Here is a 24354-nt window from a genome sequence, read left to right as displayed (position 1 = left end):
ACCTTAATTAATACAAACATTAGAGTTTGCTAGTAATAAAGAAAAAAAAAAAAAATCCCACGGCCGACCGACCCAATTTTGACAATTCATTTGAGAGCAAGCAAACAATTTTTTTTTATTGGCCTAAGATCAAACAAGGCAGTCAGAGATGAACAAGGCCATGTTTTTGAGTAGTATACTGATAATGATAATTGCAGTCACAAAAAATCAAAAAATCGCTTATTTTGTAAACAGATAATACTCTGTGAATAGTTATGGAAGAAAGTTAATGGAACTGCTCTCATTGAAATAATTGATATATTAAACATACATTTTGTTTTTTAACGATGGAAATCCGTTCACAAATAAAGTTTTTACGACATTATTTGACAATTCAATTCATTCGGAAAATGCAAGATTGATTCCAGGCGGCGAGTGAAATGACAGAGCCGGCAACTTGTGAAACCGTCCGGCCGTATGGCATTTTCCATATACTCGGTTAGTTTTGTGGGGTTCACTATCAAACCCGAACGGTTTTAGCTTCTATTTATATTATTTATTAACATAGGCCTATTTGTTTGTGATATTTCAAGCGTTTTAAAATTCAAAATAATCCCATTCAATTACACGGTTGACGATGGAAATTTACTGAATTTAGAGAATGCACGTCATCACCACCTGATTGGATCATGAAGATGTTTGCTTATCTTAATGGTACAAGACAGAAAGGGCAAAGAGACAGAAATTTAGAGTTTTAAATTAGAGAGTTGACAGGAAGTTGTAAGAGTTAAATGGACATGATTGGTGTAAGCGCGAAAATGTTGAATGTCAGGTCAAAGTCATCCGAGGTGAATTTAATAAGTAATGTCGATCACAATTCTGCGCCAAAATTGTTACAGGTCATCTGAGGTGGACTAAGTATATATTTGGATTGTCAGAACACATTCCCGAATCAAACGCATTTCTCCTGCATTTGATCATCTTCTACTCTTCCCTAGAAAAATCATTATAATACCAAATCTACACACCATGGAATTCACCATCACATCCAAGCTCACATTGGGCGCCCCATTCCTTTTTTAAAGGAATTTTATTGCACTCGGTTCAAAAAAGTAGCCACCAAATCTTTTTAATGGTCACACCAGTGATTTTTAGCTGTATGAGGACAAGATGTTGATTAAGTTATCAACTAGAGAATTATGACCATAGACATCATACTTTATTTTGATACACCCTGTATTTTAAAACTGTATGTTGTTTTGAATGGAGTTGTAAGGAATGATTGCTTTATCGTTTTTTATATCAATTATTGTGCCTTGGTTGACTCTTTGTAAAATCTGAAGCAATCAGACTTGTTTTCTCGCATCACGGCTCTTATTAGCAAAAACCTGCACTTTACCTTAAAGCACTCTCCATCTAACAGTTCGTTAAAGAAACGCGTTTGTCAGTTCACTCAGTTGGACAGCGTCCAATAACTAATATTGATGTCTTTCCATGATTAAGGCAACGCTAAGTTGAATTTATACTAAAGGTGCAGAGGTATCGCGACTGATCACTAACCAATGCTGAAGTGGATTGTAACTTATTACGTCCGTAGTATAGTCCAGTTTAGTGACGAATACACACTAACTGATCATCTCCAACATTAGAACTATTAAGGCATTCCCTGAGGAATGCCTGTGGCTCTTTAAAATGAAGATTAACCTTTGACTTTAGTTGTGAGGATGCTCAAGTTTGAATTGTTTTGAAGTGCTTTAAGGTTGGTTCTATTGGGAACTTTGGCAAAGGGAATTTGTTTACGTCCAATGTTACCCTATTCTTTGTGTTTCGAGTCATAGTTAAGATTAACATCGTCGTTAACATCGTCGTTTATTATGATAAAGTGAATCTGTATTCAAAAGCAGTAAGTAACATTAAGCGACTTCCCTCACGGACACTCAAACTTTGATTTTAGGAATTTTAGGAAGCCAGCCCACTTTCACGTTCACGATGATTTCATGTGTTTTCAGATTCCTCTGACACCTGGGGCGTAACATCATAGGTAACATAATGGCTTGAAACTAATATCGTGATTTTATCCTTGCTATACAGACATTTACACTGTAACCTTAAGGGATCTAAAATGAGCGTTTTGAGCGTTTCGACAGTATTTTTGTGGGACATGAGAGCACCTCAGACCTATCGAATTGCATTCTGAATACGAAGCATGTCTTTCTGATATCAAATAATTTTCATTTTTGAAAATCACAATATAATACAAATTTTATGACAAATTATAAAAATTTGATATTTTTCAAATTTTTGATATATAACAGTCCTCGAAGTAAATTATACAAATCTAATGACATATTCTTAAAGTGTATGTAGCAGGGAGGAAAAGCCGACGGTCAATTGAAAATTTTGACCTTTCATATTGAAGATATGGATTTTTTTCCCAAAAGACCTAATTTTTTTTGGTGTTTTGGGAAAAAAATCCATATCTTCAATACGAAAGGTCAAAATTTTCAATTGATCGTCGGCTTTTCATCCCACCTACATACACTTTAAGTATAAATCATCAGATTTATAAAGTTTACTCCAAGTACTGTTAAATATCAAAAATATCAATTTTTAATGATTTGCCATAAAATATGTATTAGATTGCGAATTTCAAAAATCAAAATTATTTGATATCAGAATGACATTCTTCGTATTCAGAATGCAATTCGATATGTCTGATGTGCTCTAATGCCCCACAATAAATACTGTCCAAACGTTCATACCCCAGCCCTTAACTCTCTAGTTTTTTTGTTTTTTGTTTTTTGTTTTTTGGTGTTTGGTGGTTTTTTTTACTCGAGACCGCAAAGGAATCATGATTAAATTAAAACAACACCGAACACGTGTTCAAGTGTACTTGAGCTTGCCCATTGAAGTCAAGTGTTCGATAGGTACAATTATAGACATTTAATTTGCATTGAATACATGCACAGGGTATTTCGTAAAGTCTGGTTGCCAGGGTCTAATTACCCGACCGATCGATTCTGAGATGAAATTAAATATATAATGGTGCAATAGCTCAGCTCAAAGCTCACATATGTCCTGTATTACTGTGTTTCTCTTTAGCCTGTTCAAGAAAAATAATAAAAAGACCTCAGTAAATTTACTAAAAGAAGAGAGAATTTAATGTGACTAATTGACAACAATGGTTATACCCATCTAATATTCTCAATGCCAAGAAATCGTTTTGGGACATTTCCAATTATCCTGGATCTAATTGACACACTTTTGTCTTAACCTGCCATGTTGTTCCTCGGCAGCCATCATTTCCTTACTGAGGAACATTATTTTGATAAGGAAATGGATTTGTATTGAGGAAATAGCTGTCCAGACAATTTAGGTAATTTAGATGACTCCGGTGCATGCATATGCCGCCCGATATGTCAGTACCGGTCCATTTATCTTTATCTGCATTTGACAGTGTTTAAATGCCATTATGTGAGTGTATGTATAAAGTATAGTGTTGGGAAAGTCTTAGTTTCTTTCAAGAAATGCATGGAATTCCAATACAAGTATGCATATAATACTGCACATCTATAACATCCTGTTTATATTAGATATCAGAATCATGATTTAGTTAATCATGTGAGATACAATCTTGGATTTTAGGAGTCATGATGTGACAAATTGTGTGATGTATACTATTGTAATTAAGAACCACATAATAGTAACCCAATCCCTTTTTATTTTAAGACAATGTTGCTATTTTTGCACAATTAGTGCCTAACAAAATATGTGCTGTTTCAACTGATGAAAATTAAGATCTTTTTTTAATTAAGACAACTAGTTGTAAAAATTGCAGGAATCTGGATGCTTTTTGTCCATTATCATTCTAACACGTGTTCATTTCATGCATTTTGACTTCTTTGCGGACAAGCTGGCTCGTGTAGAGCTCCTTGGACTCTAGGAGACGATGTTGTATTTCTTTAAATTTCCTTTGATATACATAAATATGGGTTAAGAATGCCTAGGTCGAAACTTTGAAAAGTTGGTCAAAATTTAAAAAATAGGAAACTGTTCCTAGATCTAGTTGATACTTTTCCATTACAAATCAAGAAGAATAAAATTCCATTATTCCATGGTTAACAGCATAGCCCATAATCTTGTGCGCTCGGTGTAAAAAAGAATAAACTAAGTGTAACAATTAAAAATGTGCTTCATCATACTTAAAAGTGACTCTACATTTTAATTCATCTTGCACAGTTATGGTACATGAAAATCGGGAAACTTAAGGGATCTGGAATGAGCGTTTTGAGCGTTTCGACAGTATTTTTGTGGGACATGAGAGCACATCAGATATATCGAATTGCATTCTGAATACGAAGAATATCTTTCTGATATCTTTAAATTCACGATATAATCACGATTTTATAAATCTAATGATATATTCTTAAAGTGTATGTAGCTGGGAGGAAAAGCCGAATTTCCAAAAATCAAAAGTATATCAGAAGGACATTCTTCGTATTCAGAATGCAATTCGATATGTCTGATGTGCTCTAATGTCCCACAATAAATACTGTCCAAACGCTCATACCCCATCCCTTAACAACACGGTATTGAAATAAACGGAATCCGATTAGTGTGCATACTGTATTAGTTCAAGGAACAACGGCAAGGCAGCGCCAAAATACTTAATCCGTATTACGTTTTGTTTTTGCATCATTGTGTCAACGCTTTTATTTACTCATTCAAGATTATCACTTTTTAATCAGGTCAAAACTTGTATTTTGCCATGTTGTTCTAGCTGATGTTCGCTACTGGTTTGACCAAAGTATTCTGGTACGACGCAGCCCATCATGGTTAGTATATAGATGCATATACCTCAGGGATCATTGCAGAATCGTCGACGTAGCGATCGCAGTCAGTTTTTTTTATCTGTACAATTCTGGCGCAACTAGTCTTCGGTATATACGCCAGAATCGGAAGTCATGCTTTGTATGTAACATAATTTCGTGCTTAAATGAAGCGAAATCATCATACAGGTATCAGAGTCCCCGCACATAGCCTGTGTTAGGATGTGGCAGGGAGTGGCGGGATGAGGCTATCAATTGTATTATTCTCCTCTAATACCACGGAATTGAACATTGAACTGTAGTTGCATGCACATCTTTTATATGTTTATTACGAAATTGAACATATATAGGGAATATTTATCCAAGCACATTGGGTGATCTGCTCAATTTACGTAGGATTGGGCTCTTATAGTGAATTTGGATCCCACTGTAATGTATAACCAATATGTTGTAATAGTACAGCAGCTATGTAATGCATAGAGTTACCTATATCAGCTGTGTTCCATCGATTTTTATGCATAACATTTACGTAAATATTGCAAAAGTGTGCGGATTTATATATATATATATATATATATATATGCACATATAGTCCCGTTTCTCTGCTAGTAATACGGATTCAAGCCGAAAATATTATGGTTTACGGCTGACATGAAAGAGCTTGTTGCGTATTAGATGCAGATCAGTTGTTGTAAAAGCCATATTACGGCTACATGCTCTTTTTGGTTGAAATTTTTGGCGGGAAATAATCCCGCACAAATATAAAGTAATCTTTTCCCACAACTAAATATCATAGTCAGGAAATTAATGATGCATCTGGTAGCTTAGATCATAACTTTCATATACTTTAGTTGCAATTATCCCAGACAATTCTTGATTTGTTTTTACAGAGTCTTGAATTGACGAGGTTTATGATCAAAAAACGTCACTCGGTGTATTTTGAAATTCGAGGCCATAACTCTTCTCAAATTAGCCCCAAATCATAATTTATTATATACACGTGTAGCAAACCCCAGTGGGAAAAATTGGACGTTGTTTGCGGATCCTAAATTTGATTTGATTTTATTTCACAATATTTCTAGTGTGAGCATTTTGACCTGTCAATCCCTTTTCGGATTTCGCATCCGAATTCATTAAAATGTGATATATTGAATTAATAATGAGTACGCTTACCTTTCTGCAACACTTCCCGGTACCATTGCGCATCTGGTGACAGCCAATATTTTGGCTTAAAACAGTCCCTTCCTATCATTTTTGAACAAAATATTCCTCGAAATTACGTACGTGACACGTATAAATTAGGACAGCGAGGAAATGAAGAGAGCCATTTACGGTGGGGTAGGCTATTGGAAGCTATTATGGTACCAGGCATGTCAAGCAGATGCATACATAAGGGCGGTATATTCAAATGCTATTGTCTGGATCATTGAGACAGTATCGATCGCGCAAGTAGGCTTATACACGTAGAGGTGTGTTGTCGCTCCCCTGGTTTTGACATAAATTACAAGGACGTCTTGAATGACCCAGCGTTTTTATTATATTTATTAGAAAATTAATCGTCGTTTATTACGAGTCCTAAGAGTCATACCAGTTCAATTAATTCAAATTAATTTATATTAAATGAAAAACAAACAAACAAGTAGAGTCCAATGTCTTACTATGACTGTATTACTACCAAAATCTGCTTTTAATACACTAGAAACGTGTTGATATGTATATCTTTGAAAATCGTCAGACATTAACCACAGGTACCGCCGTGGCACAGTGGCATCGTTTACTGTTCAGCATAGTGTATCGGAAGTGGTTCGAACCCTGGTGTAAATTTTAGTATTTTTTATTCTTTTTACTAATACGCTGTGCCGTTTTTCAAACGCTCCTCTGAATGAAATTCATGGGCAAGTTCCTTAAAGGATCGTCAATATGCACATCTGACCTGGTTTACCATAATCAAGAATAATAACAACGTCAAGTCAACAAATGATGATAACTTCGTACCAAGTATGCCTTCCAATAATTAAGTCTGGCATCATCCCTTTGTGAATAGAGGAATCAGACGTAAGTCTAACACTGAAAAAATGAGCTGTCTCCTAACAGGCGAGGGGAAGAAATGAATTATGGTCTTTCACAGTATCGTCGGGTGTACGTGTATCGTGTACGGACGGATGTGAAATATCAAATTGGTTACTAGTGTGGTATGTTTGAATTTCATGTAGTGACGTATAACTTTGGCAATCTATTAACATTTTTGGAATATTTGATGTATCCGATATTCGATGATTTACACCCAACTGAACAACCAGGAAAATACATAACTCCGCAACCTCCATCAGGGCCGGATTTACCTTTTTTGGGGCCTTGGGCTAGGCTAAAATTTGGAGGCCCCAAACGCATCGTGTAGAAGGCATTATGCACTGAAGTGTCAAAGTTTTGATATTCTACTAGGATGTTTGCGCGCGAAGCGCGAACATTTTTTCAATTTTATACTGTTTTAGTCCGAATTGAAGGTGAATGTTTTGTAGGCTATTTTGGCCCAAAACATGGTGTTTTTCGGCTAATTATGGAAGATGCACACTGCACAGGGCACTTTTTGGGGCCCCAACAATTTGGGGGCCCTGGGCTCGGGCCCATTTGGCCCTATGGTAAATCCGGCCCTGACATCCATAAACAAATCAATCATATTTTACTTACCTTTTAGTTTCAAATAAGCGGCGTAATAAATCATACTAAAATAATTATTCAACTATACTAAACACCTCAAAAGAAATACATCCCCCTCTGAACATGTCGTCATAACATCGTAATGTTTCGTTTTGTACCAACAAAACTAACTTTGAAATAATTATATGACTGTTTACTACGTGCTGTGTGAAAATGAGAGATTTCCATGACTTCAGGGCTGAATGAGCCTAAATTGAAGACAAAAGTGCCCTTTCCAAAAGTCACAAAGTAGGCCTATGCTTGTTAACTGCAAGGCGTATTGGGACAAGGAATGGAACTGGCCATCTTACAACCCACTGTGCTGAACTCTGCACCAAGGGGATTTGCATGGCTGAATGATCAAGAATCGATACACATTACAGTAAATGTTCACTTGGTGAGGATTTTAAACTGCACTCAAACACATGGGGTTTTCCATTAATATCAAGCCATGCATCAACTTTTGTGACAAGCATAGGCCTACTTTGTGACTTTTGAAAAGGGCAGTTTTTGCCTTCAATTTAGGCTCATTCAGCCCTGAAGTCATGGAAATCTCTCATTTTCACACAGCACGTAGTAAACAGTCATATAATTATTTCAAAGTTAGTTTTGTTGGTACAAAATGACGACATGTTCAGAGGGGGACTTATTTCTTTTGAGGTGTTTATGTCCCTAAATGCTTTAAACATGACACATTATACCAACAGTCAACAGTTGGCAACCAATCGCTTCAGACGAAGATCACATTATGGAAAGCTGGACTAAACAAGGTGATACTGGTCTTCGATATGTTTGAAATATATGTGATGTGATGAAGTAAAATCAGTCGTAATTCGAATTTTTTTATTTTAAGATATAGCCAAACAAAAAAACTTCTTTTGTTGCATACTGTTTTGGAAACACTTCAACTGTTCATATCGTTGGAACTGAATGTTCAATTTCAATAAAAACTTCTGCAAAATGTAGCTTTGCAAATGCTTTATACAATCTAGTAAAAAACTAAAAAATGAATATGCCCGAATTCAAACTGATTTTGCTTGATCACACCACATATGACTGCCCATCTGGGTCATATTGACCTTTGCCGTAAACTGATTATTCAGGGACTCGGAAACATTATTGCTTTCTGAATCTAACGCTCCTATTTGTATCGGTTAATCTGCAATTCGCGTGCCTCGCCCCGCTCAGCGGTAAGCGGAATGACAACACGAAACCATCATAAAAATGTCAAAAAGAATTGCTGCAGACTTTAAGTGACTTGTACCGAAATAGAGTGTTGGAAATAAATCTAATACTGGAACTTACTTTCTTTGCAACTTTTGCTACGTTGCGTCTGGACCCTCCAGACTTCACCAGGCAACTGACCGGCTGGGTTGGTCACGTCATCGGTACGATACCTAGCCATCTTTCACGTGACCAGCCCAGCGGGTCAGTTGCCTCATGATGTCTGGTGGTTCCTGATGCAACGTAGCAAAAGTTGCAAAAAAAAAGGAAGTTTCAGTATTAGATTTAATCCAAAACTCTGTGTGAAACTACTGGATGCAGTCACTCACTTGTACCGAAATGATACCAACTCTTTAAACCAAACATGCACGGGTGTTATGTCTCCATTCTTACCTGACGGTGCTGTCTCATTTCTCATTCGCTCTTGACAGGATATAAGGGCCTCGAATCTCCCCTTCACTAACTCATCAGTGGCCAAAGCCATGACCAAATTCTGTAACAGAAAGAAGAAATAAACAACGATGTGGTATTGTGAATGCTTATCGATGTACATGAATTGATTAGTTTACACTCACACCCGCTTTGAGGTAACTCGCCTTTTGCACTAGCTATTTGAAAACAAAATGAGTCAGTTTTTGAAGTGCCGATCTGAGTAAAACGTTAATTGAATCCCCACGGTAATCATTGGCCCGACAGAGACTCCTAGACAAATCCTTCATCTAAGAAATAAACATAAACTGTTATAAATATGATCGACATGCAATCGCAATTTTCCACTTTACAAACTGGCTAAAAGCACTCCCGAATTACGTAAGTCATTAAATCAATTATTATTCCACTGTTATCGGCTTATATAAATCATCGATACAGGTGTTGGTCAGGTTTTGTCATTTAAAAGACAGCCAGTCGAAATGAAATACCTGTTTTTGAGCTTCTATTGATGGAATGCTGTCCAGGTGAAGTATGTATACCATCAAAGTTGACAGCATAATGACGGAACACTGACGACCACTATTGTTTATATCCAATTCAATATTTCAATAATTGACCAATGAAACGCATATGATTTCATGGTACTAAAACGCAAATGCTAAGTTGTACCTGTTCCGTACAACCACTAAAAACATGTCCACACTTGCGTTTTCTCGTACCTTTGTCGACCAAATAATTATGAGACTCTGCAATTGGAGACACGAAAGCTGAAAGTCATGTTATGCAATTCGCCGGTTTTGGTATTGAAACTATTACGGAGTTTGTTAGGTTGTGGAAACATCTTCCGGATATTTTAACAACAGGAACTTATGGCGACAACAAATGCAACAATGATAGACTTGAAATGTCATCACGAAAATGATATTTATTATATTCATATATATTCATATATCATTTGATTATAAAAATTGATAGAAAAGTTAAATGTCACCAAAATTACCTTTTTCACTTTGTTTAAATATTTGGATTGGCAAAGAAAAATATATGCATTCATGACGTCATGTATTGGGAATCAATTATCAATTAGCAGAAAATGGTATGACTGCAATTCACATTGTTACGCTCTGACGCAATACCACGATCTTTTAAACAAAATTACCGGTTAACAACCCACGTCGTTTGATGCAGAAAGGAACAAGGTACAGGAGAGACAATGGGATTGTTTTTCACCCAGTAATCAAATAGTAACACCTTTGTTGTCGACTGTGCACATATTTCCAGGAATTTGTGGAAGTCTAAAACCTGGCCTGGAGTTAAAATTAACGTAACTTTTGTGATTTTGCTACAAACGCAGATTAGACCATTACGCATACAAACTACTTGTTTAAAATTTGGATATAGATTGAATGACATCGTTGATGATATTCATCAGGATCGTTCAAAATTCCTATCAGGAACCGTGTTCACTATGCAATGACTGAGGTGTTTCTAGATGTCGGCAATCCTTGGTGGTTGTGATGACGTCGCTACATTTGCCGTTTTGAAATGATCTGAAACTCCAACTTGTCCAATGACCTCGGATAATGTAAATTGCCAAAAGGGTTAAACAGAGAACTCGACAAACCACCTCAACCAAATAGACCCCACTGGCATCAAATGTGTGTATGAAGAGGAGACAAGTTGTCAAGCCACCCACGACAACCAATACCTTCAATTATAGTCTTACCAGTCCTTACACTAAAAATTGGGACTCTCCTGCACAGAAAGCACAGAAAGGACGCCATTGTTACAGAGCAGAGGTGGCATAGGGAAGAGGAAGAAAGTAACACCAAGAAGCCTCAATTGATACATCGAATGGACCATCAATAGAGTGAATGTAGAAAAACAGCATCTTGCGAATGGTAGTGAGCTTTAGCAAAAATTGCATTGCCCAATTCATAGCGAGCGTGTAGAAGAATTCAAATATCACAGATATACTTTTGTAGGTCCGTGGTTCTTGAGTTATGTTGTAAAGAGGGCTGAAACAACAACACTTTTGTAAAACGTACATAACTCATTAACAACAATAAATTAAGCAAGTTTTCAAAGTATATGATTTGTAGAATGAACTTTTGCAAAACACCAAAGTGTTATTTTTCAATAATATATTGATTCAGATAATGAAAAACCCTTAAATATCTTGAAAGAGTTATCTAAAACTAGAGAGAGAGAGGTACCATAGAAAAGTTATACAATCGAATATAAAGAGGATTACAATTTTATGGAAAAGAAAATACTGATCTATGTGTATGGAAATACTACAATATGGCTTTATTGTTATTTTCTAACTTGATAATAGGGTTAGAAAGATGACAACAATGATTAGACAACATCGTAAAAGGCACTACGTATTTCTCAGCTGCTTGCCAATATTACGATTGACTTTAAAACCGTTGGAGTCACATGATTGATCCCGTCGGTTTTTAATGCAAATGGACATAATTGCCACATTTAAATGAAACATTAGAACCACTCTTAGTCGCTAACTGATATAGATATAAGTGTTGTGGTATGACCGTTTCTGTTTTTCTTTCTTTCTTTCTTTCTTTCTTTCTTTCTTTCTTTCTTTCTTTCTTTCTTTCTTTCTTTCTTTCTTTCTTTCTTTCTTTCTTTCTTTCTTTCTTTCTTTCTTTCTTTCTTTCTTTCTTTCTTTCTTTCTTTCTTTCTTTCTTTCTTTCTTTCTTTCTTTCTTTCTTTCTTTCTTTCTTTTTCTTTCTTTCTTTCTTTATTTCTTTCTTTCTTTCTTTTCTTTCTTTCTTTCTTTCTTTCTTTCTTTCTTTCTTTCTTTCTTTCTTTCCTTCATTCTTTCTTGTCTCCATTTTGCAGTAATTCAAGGTTATTGAACGTATATAAAACTATACATCATTTTATCGGAACTTAAACGCCGAAGTCATTAAACTTACCTGGGTATCTATAAGTTCAAGGTTATTTTTGTATATTTTGCTGCGTCTGTGCCAATAACAGCTCAGGCATATTATTTAAAACCGAAGTGCGTTTAATAATTCAGTCACCTCTTCGTTATCTTTCCTGTTTAAGTAAAAATCGTTTTATTGATTCTACGTTTTGCTCATATTAAATGCAATGAATTGGGAATACATTCGATTGGCTTTTATCGTTTTTGTCATAAAACGTGAAGTCACAAGAGATGCTAACATTTTTTAGTATTGAATAGCTGTGTTTTCTTGTACTTAAGTGTGTAACAGCTTATTGTATATTAAACACGTTTGGTCATTGAATCCCCTTTGCGTTATCACTTATACTGAACGTAATATGCAGAACTGTAACTTTGTCGTCTAAATGATGTATAACTTTCGATTCAATGACACAAAGTATAAGCACCGATAAGCTGGCGAGTGGGAGAAACCATTCGTATTTCCAAAGATGAAAATACATCTGAACCCGCTAACTTCTGACCAATCACAATTAAGAATGCAAGTGGTAACCTTGGAATGGGACACCTAGCTCAGAGGACCATAATTTACCTGACTGAGGACGAATAATATTGACAATCCATCCAGAAGGGCTCATGGAAAAATATCAGGATGTGTAGAACATACTGAGGCACTTTCTGAGATACTCCAAGACGCAAAACAGAATAAAAATCCGATTGTGACAACGTCGCTTGACCTGAAAAAAGCACATGGCATGGCACCGTGCCACACAACCTCAGCCATTTTGTATAGAACACGATAATCTTCAGTTTGTGTAATGGAAACCAAAATCAAAAACTAACAAAAAAAAAATCGGATTTTATATGCGTAGAACAACACAAAATGAGCCCTTCAATCAGATGAGGGGCTGCCGCGCATGCGTAGTGGCGGAATAAACGTACCAGAATGTTACCAATCACTGACCTCTACAGAAATCAGTGAATAGTCGGAGGTCCCTGGTCTCAAAAGTATTAAACAGGTCGGAACAATATGGCCATGCGTGGCTGTTGAAGAAATAGTGAATTCGACTTACATCATGGGGATTTCTGCCATGAAGATCGGGGCGAAGACACTGTGAGATGGAGACTGCGCTGATGATCTGCCAATGAATTACTTCTCTCCCTAAAATTGGGAAAGCCAAAACTGACTGACTGCTATATAATGACTGACTGTTATCTCTGGAGTGTATCGAGGATTGTGGATCAATGTCTAGGCCAGTGAAACAAGGGCTTGATCTGCTTGCAAATAGTCTGAATTGGTAGTCTGTAGGATTTACATAGTAGCAAGAATTTCCATACGTGGGGACTGGGATACAGTATGTGAAAACAACATGTGGTGAAATTGAAGCATTGTTACTTAACTAATAACTTCAAAACCTAGAAAAATCGCATTATCAACTACGTAGAATTGTTAAGCTAATGGACACAATACAAAGCGTTCATATTTATAAGCTTCAACATCCCTGATAACATGAATAATTAACCGATTTGTTCTCGTATATTAACCAGTACCTTATACCCTAACCACTGATAAACGCTCGCCCACTACATCTAAATTGTGTGGAAATATCTATTCTATTATTAAACATGAATTTACATCAATGTATGACTTCAGTTTGACATTTTGTCATAACAATTCCGTAATAGTAAGAGAAGTTATAATGCCAGTGTTATTTTCCAAATATCGGTGAAATTTTCTCCATAATAACTAGAAAGCATGCCTTATGATATGTCGTCTCTTATAGTATTGTCGCTGTGTTTTTCTTTAGGCACACATCCATATTATATGCTATCAATCTACTCGGTTGTCAGTATATAAAATACTCGCCTGCAGCACTCCATATCAGATAAGTTAGTGCTTGATCGCCAATACAATCTTTAAATCGCTACACATTAGAATAGAACCGGGGTGATATATTACACAAGGGCCGAGTGGAATTGTAAATGTGATTGGTTTCTTTAGGGTGCGGTAACTATACTGTTTACATGATGATCATTTTAGTCTGTAGATATGAAAGTTATTTAATGTCTAAAGCCCCGTATGAGTTACCTCTTGAGAAATAAAAGTCAAGTGTGGCAGATAACTTACATGTTGTACCAAATATATACGATTTGCGCTCTTTGTGATAAAACACAGTATTAAACCAATACCATATGGATTGTTTAACTTAATAATTGATCAGTTTCTGTTTTTACGCGCATAAAATGCGTCTACTCAGTGTATACAGTCGCATATGAAGCGGACCGCATTGAAGTAATCTAAGTGTATTTGCTTAAAACAATATTTCATTTCCTTTTGCAAAACATGCAATTTGTTTTTTTATAGCAGATTGTCTGGCTCTTCAACCTCGTGTTTGCTTCCTTGTCGAACGGCCCTCTATATTTGTGAGTTTTCAGATATATTTTCAGTATAAAATGCGTCTCCTCAAAATAATTATACACTTGTAATTGCAACGGTCGACATTGAAGTCATCATAGTGAACTCTTCCTTTGATTACACACATTTCATTTTATTTCATTTTACAAAACATGCAATTTGTAAGCTTTATTCATTACAATTATTCTTATAATTGGTAGTTTCGCATGCAATTCAAAAAGAGCTTTATATTTGCGTATACTATTGCGACACCGTGCCCTAATATGTCCTGATGATTTGAGTAATTATTCCAATGTAGATATACAGATTGCATTTTAATATATTTTATGTCAAAGTTTCATCGCTGACACACGTAAAATTTATTGTGTTGAATTTGTTGCAACAGAATAATTGTTTCTAAATATAGATCTATTATCAACTGGCATGCAACTTGACTTAGAATAATACCGCACGCTATTATCAACTGCGACCTAACCAAAGGAAAACAAATTGAAACACTCCATATTAATAATAATATTGAATGGTGTTGAATTTATTTTCGGCTAAGTTTAGGCCAACTGAATTAATGCATCACAGGACCAATTGATGCACATCGATCCATGGTGATAATCGGCTATACATAATCTTGATTTTTTTACTTGCAACATCCCCTTCTCATGCTACAGGGTTAAAAAAACACCCAAAATGACAAAACTTTACATACATTTTCTTGATTTGAAAAAAAATCAAAAAATCTGTGAGTAAAGGAATTGTTTTGCTATTCCTTCCAAAGTTATCTCATTTCCACCGACAATGTGTTTGTTCAAAAAGAAAATTTTCAAAAAGGCTGCTTCAGAAATAGTTTCAACATTCCCTACATGTAATGTATCAAACGCTATCGATATAAATGCTATGAATAATTAAATCGTTTCCCTTGCTTTTCTGTCTGTAATCCCTCACACACCGACATCGCCTGGCTAATAATTACTTTCTCTGCAGAGGTACTAAAATCAATACCCGGGATCGATACACGTGAATGTCCTATGCACGAGTTTGATATGAGACGAAAATTTTTGGATACCGATGTAGAAAATGATGAATATCTCCCGTAAATGATTTTGTATAAAGAAACCAGATATGGTTCCTTGCACTTGAATATATATTTTGAACAGATATGATAGTCGTTAGCTTGCGTCTTGAGATAGAAGCTTGCGTCTTGAGTCAAAAACTGACAATAATGAAAGAAGAATCACTACCATCACTCATGGGCTATGTGGCTAAACAAGATCCGTGTAATCTTTAATTGTGCGAGAGGTATTTCGTTTTTCTTTATCTGAATATAATAAGATATATCCTAAATGCTGATACGTGCCTTGTGACGTTATTCATATAGAAACCCAATGAAGTCTCGGTCATTGTCAATATTGAAGAGAATGCAAACAAACTAGCTCCTTATTTCCTCGCTCGTGCACACAATACCGATACAATATATCTATTGCTTTGAAAATTGTCCAGAATAAACACGACATGTGTAGCTTCATTTGAGTTTAAAGAAAGGTTATTTAATTTTAGACACTCTGATTAAATAGACCGGTTAAATTAAGTATCGAAATAAAGCTTCGGTCTATACATAGATAACTAATAAAATTTCCTTGTTCAATTTAGCAGACTCTTTATATCGATTTGAAAGCGGTCGCTGTTTTCTCGTTATTTTGTATCACGTCAGAATTCAAACCGTTTTTAATATGTTTTTATATCTCAGTGCTTTAAGGGCCACTGCAAACGGCATTACATGTAAAATCCAACATACAGCTGCAGCATTAATAACAACACTGTTGAATTGTACATTTAGTTTTAGTTTCTAAAATAGCTATATACTTTTAAAAATAAACTGGAGGCTCTGAATGTTCTAATATTGATTCTATTACCCCACGACCCATTATTCAAAATCGCGCACTGTGATTTGTTGAAACGCGTCACATGACAGACCATTAATTAGCGATAAAGTGTCAAGGGCAACAAACTTTATGTCAGTCTTCTATCATCACAGCGCACAGCAGAGCGCACAGCACACCTGCTTATGTAGGGGAGAATGGAATGTCAGGGGCGTGTTATTGTATGTGCATACCTGCTTATAGGGGAGAATGGAATGTTAGATTGTGTTATTGGAATGTGCATACGCTTTGGCTACGCGTATGCGCTCCACCTTGAGGTAAACAACTTGAAATATTTGGGCAAAAAAATTGATATTTTCTCTTTAAATCACACTATTTTGTGGTAATAGAATAGAAATAAAGGGTGCAGCATTATCCTTTACACGCAAATAATATGTCCTCGGCAGTAAAAACGTTTAAATAATGGGTTCGGCTGCGCCTCACCCATTATTTACGTTTTTACTACCTCGGACACATTATTTTCGTGTAAAGGATCATGCATTACCCTTTATTTCTTAAATAATATGAAACTGAAAAATGTCTCTGGAATTGTCAATGGTCGTTTTCCTTAAATTAGTATCAAGTATCCCAAGAACACACATCTTGTTTGATCCTATAGCGCTATCGGTGCCCGAGGAGGTACCGATGACACTTATTATCTCCATTATTATATCTTCAGGGAATGATGTTAAGAGTCATCGGTACCTAACCGGGCACCGATAGTTCTATAGGACCAAAGTGGATGTGGTGCCTTTAATACTCACCCCACCCCACCATACACGCACTGTATCCCCACTCAACACATTCCATCCAGTAACGCACAACCATACATGCAAGTACACACAGTCTAAAGATTTACATTTGGTTGCAAACATGTGGGAATCTGAATGAAAGGCAATACAAGTGTAGCTGGAAGGACAACGTATTGTAAAATCAATTTATCCACCACCTCAGCGACCTGCGTTAAATACATGATTTTATTTAATGAGAGATTTTTGTGTTCTATTTAGTTGTTCTATCATAACTGAAAAGAGACAGAATAAGAAGTGCACAAATATGTCTAAAAACATACAAAATAAAGCTCATATCCATATTCCCATGTCCATTATGCCAGAATTTCTCATTATATTTATCGAAATGCTCACAGCACAATTAATTGAGAGTTTCGCTTCCAAAGGTCCATTTCGAAGTCTCCTAAAATATCCCATTCATATCTATACACACACACTAGATAGAGAAACTCACCATTGCTCGCCCAAACTCAATTTCTAGTGAGCGATTTTCCACTTGCCATATACACTAAATATTGCTCGCTACGAATCACCCAAAATTGATTCCAAGCTTTCAATGTATTCGATAATGTAATAAATTAGCCGTAAACCATGAAAACGAAAGAAAGTGTGCCATCAGTGTTTCATATTGGTATGAATGATCTTGTAGACCTAGACGGTGATTCGACCACTCGCCCAGCATCATGTTAGCGAGTGATTGACCATTCGCCTTTAAAATCAAGTCGGCAAGGCCTGTACTATGTTACTATCTTCAGATCATAGAACTTGTGGTTTGACGTTACTCTGCCTACCATAAATCGACAGACATCTTGGTGTCAAATTGCTGCTGCAGAAAATTCGAGTAGCAGATAGCTAAAACAAAAGAAATTAATGTATTAGAGTGTACTGTCTACAGAATGGATCTTAAAGATTACATTAACACCATGCGGTTTATATGTCCAAGTAACTTAAAACGATGTGAAGGAGGGACATATGCGATAAAGTACGTGAAATCAATATGTGATGTTAGAATAAGATTTACTTGTGAAGATCGTGATATCAAGTAATACCTATGATTTACACTACAGACACGTAGCATACAGCGGGATACTGACTGTCTGGCTTGATAAGGAAGAGGCAATGTTTACCTCTTGGCTATAAGTGATAGGGGATACCAACCCCGAATTATTCGCGCCCTGTTGCACTAAAACGCTATCGAAAGTAACAAAATCTTTCAAATCAATAATTGTATGACTATCCCTGGAGCTGAGTTTAACGATACACATTGACAACCCACCTTACCCACAGTACAAGTATTAAGGTGCTATGTAAGTTGCGCGTCACCACACAGGTGATTTTACATGTAATTTAAAATTCAACGACAGTCTAAAAGTGATGAGCTTTCATTTTGTTTAAAAACTCTACAAGTTGTCCTAATAAAATTTACCGGGTTAGGTTTTGTGGTCATAAATCCATAAGTGCATACGGGAATTACAAAACTTAAAAAGGATCGCGTAACATATTTTGATTTATTCAAAATAGATAGTGGTGAAAAGAAACAACAAATCATTTCATTAGCGGTTATTCTTAAATGAGTTGCTGGATGTCTCTATCTGTGCCCAATTAATATCATTAAATGTGCATTAACTAGTGTTGTTGTGTAAGTATATTTACTCAGCTCAAATACAAAAATATGAAGAAAAATTTTTTGCAATTAGCCAGTTTTACAGCACAGACATTGCATCGTAATAAATGCGACATACCATTTGCATTGAATATGGATTAATTCAAATAAAAAAGATCTGTTCTGTATGCAACCTTGCCATGTGTCCTTTCATTCGTTTATCTTTGAAGATCGATGATTCTGTGAAAACTATAGAATAAAACGGCAATGTTTACTAGACTCAATGTGTAAGCATGTATTTGTATTTTGACAAATTGTGCGCGTTTCGATTAACTTGTGTTAGCGTATAAAAGCGTGGACTCATCACCGACCAGTTTTCGTAAAAACCTTAGAGAAACAAAAGTCAAGTGTGGACGAGTGGTTATTATAACAAATGAATAAGTTTGTGTTCTTACGGGTCGTTTAACCTAATAATCGATCTTATGTTTCCCATACGTATATAGAAAAGGCGTGTGCTAAGATTAAATACTTCTTAGTGTAAAAGAGGGGCGATACGCACTGGCACTTATAATGTTTTGATCAAATATGTCAGAAACAATTTGTGGTGTGGTTTTTCTTTTGCTTAAACGCATTTCGAACATTGTATCATTTCCTTGTAAACAAATTTCGGTCATTTTAGAATAAACGTGCTTTTGTTTTTGTGAGGGTAATTAAATTTTGCTAAATAAAATAGTTCAAACAGAATAATGTTTTACTGATTAAGAATAAAAATGCGCCGGCATCCACTACTCAAAATATTTGATCTGCCTGTCGTCCATTATACGGTAGAGGATACTAACAACAATTCCTATCGTTCATTAAATTCATTACTCATACTAAATTTACAAAGAATACTTCAACACCAAAATGATTAATAAAACACAAGATGGTGGATATGCAACAAAAACCAAATGCCTGTGAGAGGAGAAAAATATATTTACAGTGTTATTTTTTAATATTGGTAATATATCTTTCAAAATAAGCCTTAACTTGCAAAGATGTCCCTTATGATATGTTTACTTTAAAAACGCCATCGCCGTGTCTCTCTTTAAATATTAATCCATACTGTATGCTATCAATCTACGCGGTGGTTAGTATACAAATTAGTCGCCCAGAGCACTGTAAGACGTTTTAGATAGTGCTGGATCATCAAAACAATCTTTAAATCGTTACACATTAGAAAAAGGACCGATGTGAAATATTACATAAGGACTGAATGTGATTGGTTTCCTTAGGGTACGGTAACTATATTGACTACAGCATGATCTTTTCATTCCTGAGATATGAAAGTTATTTGATGTCTAAGTCCCGTATGAATTAACTCTTGAGAAATAAATGTCAAGTATGGACGATTACTTGTATGTTGTAACAAATATAGTTCCGTGTTCTTTTTGATAAAACACTGCAATCAAACCAATACCATATGGATTGTTTAACTTAATATTCAATCTAAAGTGTTCCGTACACATATACAATTTATCTGCTGAAATTATACACTCGTAAGGAATCAGTCCACATACAATATATAATCAGAAACAGTTTGTGCACTTTGTTTAAACCAATATTTTATTTTATTTGCAAAACACGCAACTTCTTAATAATAAAAGTCTGGCTCTTCAACGTCATGTTTACACTTCCTTGTTGAGCGGCCCTCTCTATTTGCGGAGATTCAAATATCATTGAAGTCTAGAAACGTTTTTTAATAATACGAACTTTTGTAGTTTCGGAGTTTTGGATTCAAAAGGAGCCTTGTATTTGCTTTACCGCTGCGCCACATGTCCTCATGCCTTGAGCAATGTTTTCAATGAGGTAATACAAATTACATTATAAAATCTTTGATGTCAAAGTTTCATCGCTGACACACTTAATAATTCCAATTTATTGTGTTGGATGTGGTCCAGCAACATAATTGTTTCTAAATATAGACACATTATCAACAAGCATACATCTAGTAATGCAATTTCGCTTTAGAATAATATCGTATATTATTATTAACAATGAAATAAACACAGGAACACAAATTGAAATGCTTCATTTTAATAACAATAATTCTGGTGGACTAATTTTGAGCTCCGAAGCAAATTAAAATACATTGTTACATATGATGAAACACAATGCCATTGATATTTAATTGACTTTGAGCTAAAATGGCTTGAACACATCAAAGTAATCCATGAGGATAAAGATCGTTTTTTAATCAGCACAGTTTATATCTGTTTGTACTTTTATTAACTCCCATCATTCCATTTAAATAAAGCCAGGAAATGAGAATCGTTTCTAATACATTCATTGCTTATCAATCAATTATAATGGGATGCGGAACGATCCATGAAATGCGTAACCTTCAACCTACTACCCCAGACTTCATCCTGCATACTAAAACCCTTGCATTTTACACATTTACACTAGTTCATTTACACAAAAGTTCACTGCCGTATCACATAGTGACGTATTCGACATTTTTAACATTTTGGAGAAAATTGGCATGGTAGTTTGTTATGTTGTACTCTATTTATTCACCAAAAAACATGCCTCGAAGTGGCTTAATTAGTAAGATATTAATTCATTTAAGTATTTCGTTTTTGCAAAACCTTGAAATGTCTGTCTCACATAACAACGTATTTGCCTATCACCTATACTGCGCAAGCCAAGTATGTCGTATCTGCAATTTGAAGAATTTGCCGTTTCACATAGTGACGCGACGTATTTGCGCCACTTTGTCATTGCACGATCAAATTGATGATTTGTTCTTTTCACATAGTGACGTATTTGCACAACTCTTTCACATAGTAACATATTTGGGTCATTCCATATGAAATCAAGGAGGCGCCCCACTTGACCCCCTCAGATTTGCTTTATATTTTAGTCAGAGAGAGGTCTGAAACTTTGTATACACACTAACTGCATGCCCAATTTGTCAAAAAATAAAAATAAAACATTTCTGTAATTGCGCGTTGTGTCACGGGGTCATTAAATATGCAAGAAAAATGTAATGTTTTGTAAACTGGCAAGTTTAGCCCCCTAAATTCACATTTTTTGTCAGATTAATTATTTTTTGTTATCACTGATGCTATATATAGGATAAATACAATGCATATCCAAAAAATTGAGGTCACAACTCATTCACATTTCGAACAGCGCCCTCACGAAGATGAAATTTATTGCAAATTCAACATTTTCAGGGGGCCCAAAGTCGATGTGGTCTACCTTCAAAATTTATAAAACATCACTTTTATATAACTACTAGTCTTAAATTACAACTTTGCTAAGTCCCAGTAATTGTATAGGTTGACTTCATATAAAACGACAAGCCCAAAGTTGACCATTTTCTTATGATTGCATGTATTGCAAATGTGCCGAATTTGGAAGGCTTAAAAGTCAAATTGGCCCCAATATTGAAAATAAAATGGAAATAAAAGTAAATAGGGCCAATAACTATGCATCTAGTCATTTATTTTTAATATTGTGGCCATTTTGACTTTTAAACCTTCCGAATTCGGCACATTTGCAGTACATGCAATCATAAGAAAATGGTAAATTTTGGGCTTGTCGTTTTATATGAAGTCAACCTATAAAATTACTGGGATCGAGCAAAGTTGTAATTTAAGACTAGTAGTCTTATAAAAGTGATGTTTTATCAATTTTGAAGGTTGACCACATCGACTTTGGGCCCCCTGAAAATGGTGAATTTGCATTAATTTTCATCTTCGCGAGGGCGCTGTTGGAAATGTAAATAAATGGTCACCTCAATGTTATGGATATGCATTGTATTTTGTCCTATATATCGCATCAGTAACAACAAAAACAATTAATCCGACAAAAAATGTGAATTTAGGGGGGCTAAATTTCATCTTTGTGAGGGCGTTGTTCGAAATGTAAATGAGTTGTGACCTCAATTTTTTGGATATGCATTGTATTTATCCTATATATAGCATCAGTGATAACAACAAATAATTAATCTGACAAAAATGTGAATTTAGGGGGCTAAACTTGCCAGTTTACAAAACATTACATTTTTTCTTGCATATTTAATGACCCCGTGACACAACGCGCAATTACAGACATTTTTTATTTTTTTATTTTTTGACAAATTGGGCATGCAGTTAGTGTGTATACAAAGTTTCAGACCTCTATCTCATTTTATAAAGAAGGCACAGACTCCCAAAGATGAAATTTATTTAAAGGGCAACTTTTGGGTCAAAATTTAGACCCCCTACTCCAACTTTAAATGGCTGCCACAGAAAATCCGTAAGAGCTACAGACCTCAAATTTGCAGGTTGTTAATAGTTTTACAGATACAACATATGACTAAAATATAAAGCAAATCTGAGGGGGTCAGGTGGGGCGCCTCCTTGACGTATTGTATTTAATATTGATTTTATATTGCAGAGATGGTTATAAGTGAATTACATTACAAAATATGGTATATTTGCGAGTTACAGAGAACCAAGTAGCAGAATGGTTGTTAAAAAGAACAATTCGTCGTTTTTTATAGTGAATGATGATTGTTTAAAAGAACAATTATTCAGTGTTTTTTTTTTATGATGAATGGTGACTTGCAGACTGTTATATTAAGTTATAATCAATAGCATCAATAGGAAGATGGATTTGGATATTTTCTCTGCAGTGTATTCCAAAGAAAAGAAAATGTTGAAGAATACGGGCTTGTCATTAGACAAAATAAACATGCTTAAGTACACCATAAAAACCGCTTAGGTGACTTAGATGTATACCAGTGTCGCATACACGGACACACCGTTACCTTGTTACACAGCCGTGACGTTAGTCACGGCTGTGTCTTTTTTCTTACAGGATCTTCTTCTTCTTTCTGTCAACCATTAGATTTGCTCTAGCACTCACATGCTTACATCGATTTTGACCTAACTTGGTCACAATGATCAATGACCATGCCCCTACATATGTCACATGAAACTCGCGGGGTCAAAGGTCACGCAGGGGTCAAAAACGTGATTTCAACTAAAAATGCATCTTCTCCTACAACTTACGTAGGACAGCGACCCCACTTGCACACATGCATTGTTATTACCCAGTGTCTATGTGGTGTACACAGATTTGTGGTCAAAGGTCATTAAGGGGTCACTTCCGGTATAAAACGAAAAACCTTCAAAAATTTTATTAGCTAAGTAAAACATAGCACAGTAACGGTATGTTCACATATGATCTGCAGTTACCCAATGTATTTGTGGTATTTTTTATTTGGGGTCAAAGCTCATTAAGGGGTCACTTCCGGTATAAAAAAGAAATACCTTTAAAATGCATCTTCTTCCACAAATTATGTGGGACAGAGACGCCACTTGCACACATGCATTGTTATTACCCAGTGTATATGGGGTGTACACAGATTTGGGGTCAAAGGTCATTAAGGGGTCACTTCCGGTATAAAACGAAATACCTTCAAAATTTGTTATTAGCTAAGTAAAACATTGGACAGTAACGGTATGTTCACACATGATCTGCAGTCACCCAATGTATATGTGGTAT

General features: G+C 35.5%; 1 protein-coding gene and 1 long non-coding RNA gene across 2 annotated transcripts in view; one reads left to right on the top strand and one right to left on the bottom strand.

Moving 5' to 3' along the window:
* LOC140150896 (secretin receptor-like) overlaps positions 1-24354 on the bottom strand; it is a 474785-nt gene that overhangs the window by 66597 nt on the left and 383834 nt on the right. Inside the window, 1 exon segment of the mRNA XM_072173058.1 lies at positions 9123-9222. Coding sequence (XP_072029159.1) covers positions 9123-9222 — 100 coding nt within the window.
* LOC140150897 (uncharacterized) overlaps positions 1-24354 on the top strand; it is a 413208-nt gene that overhangs the window by 274148 nt on the left and 114706 nt on the right. The window lies entirely within an intron of this gene.

This window comes from Amphiura filiformis, chromosome 4, assembly GCF_039555335.1.
Source record: "Amphiura filiformis chromosome 4, Afil_fr2py, whole genome shotgun sequence".
NCBI lineage: Eukaryota > Metazoa > Echinodermata > Ophiuroidea > Amphilepidida > Amphiuridae > Amphiura > Amphiura filiformis.
Note: the sequence above shows the minus strand (reverse complement) of the source record. Positions and strands in the feature narration are given on the sequence as shown.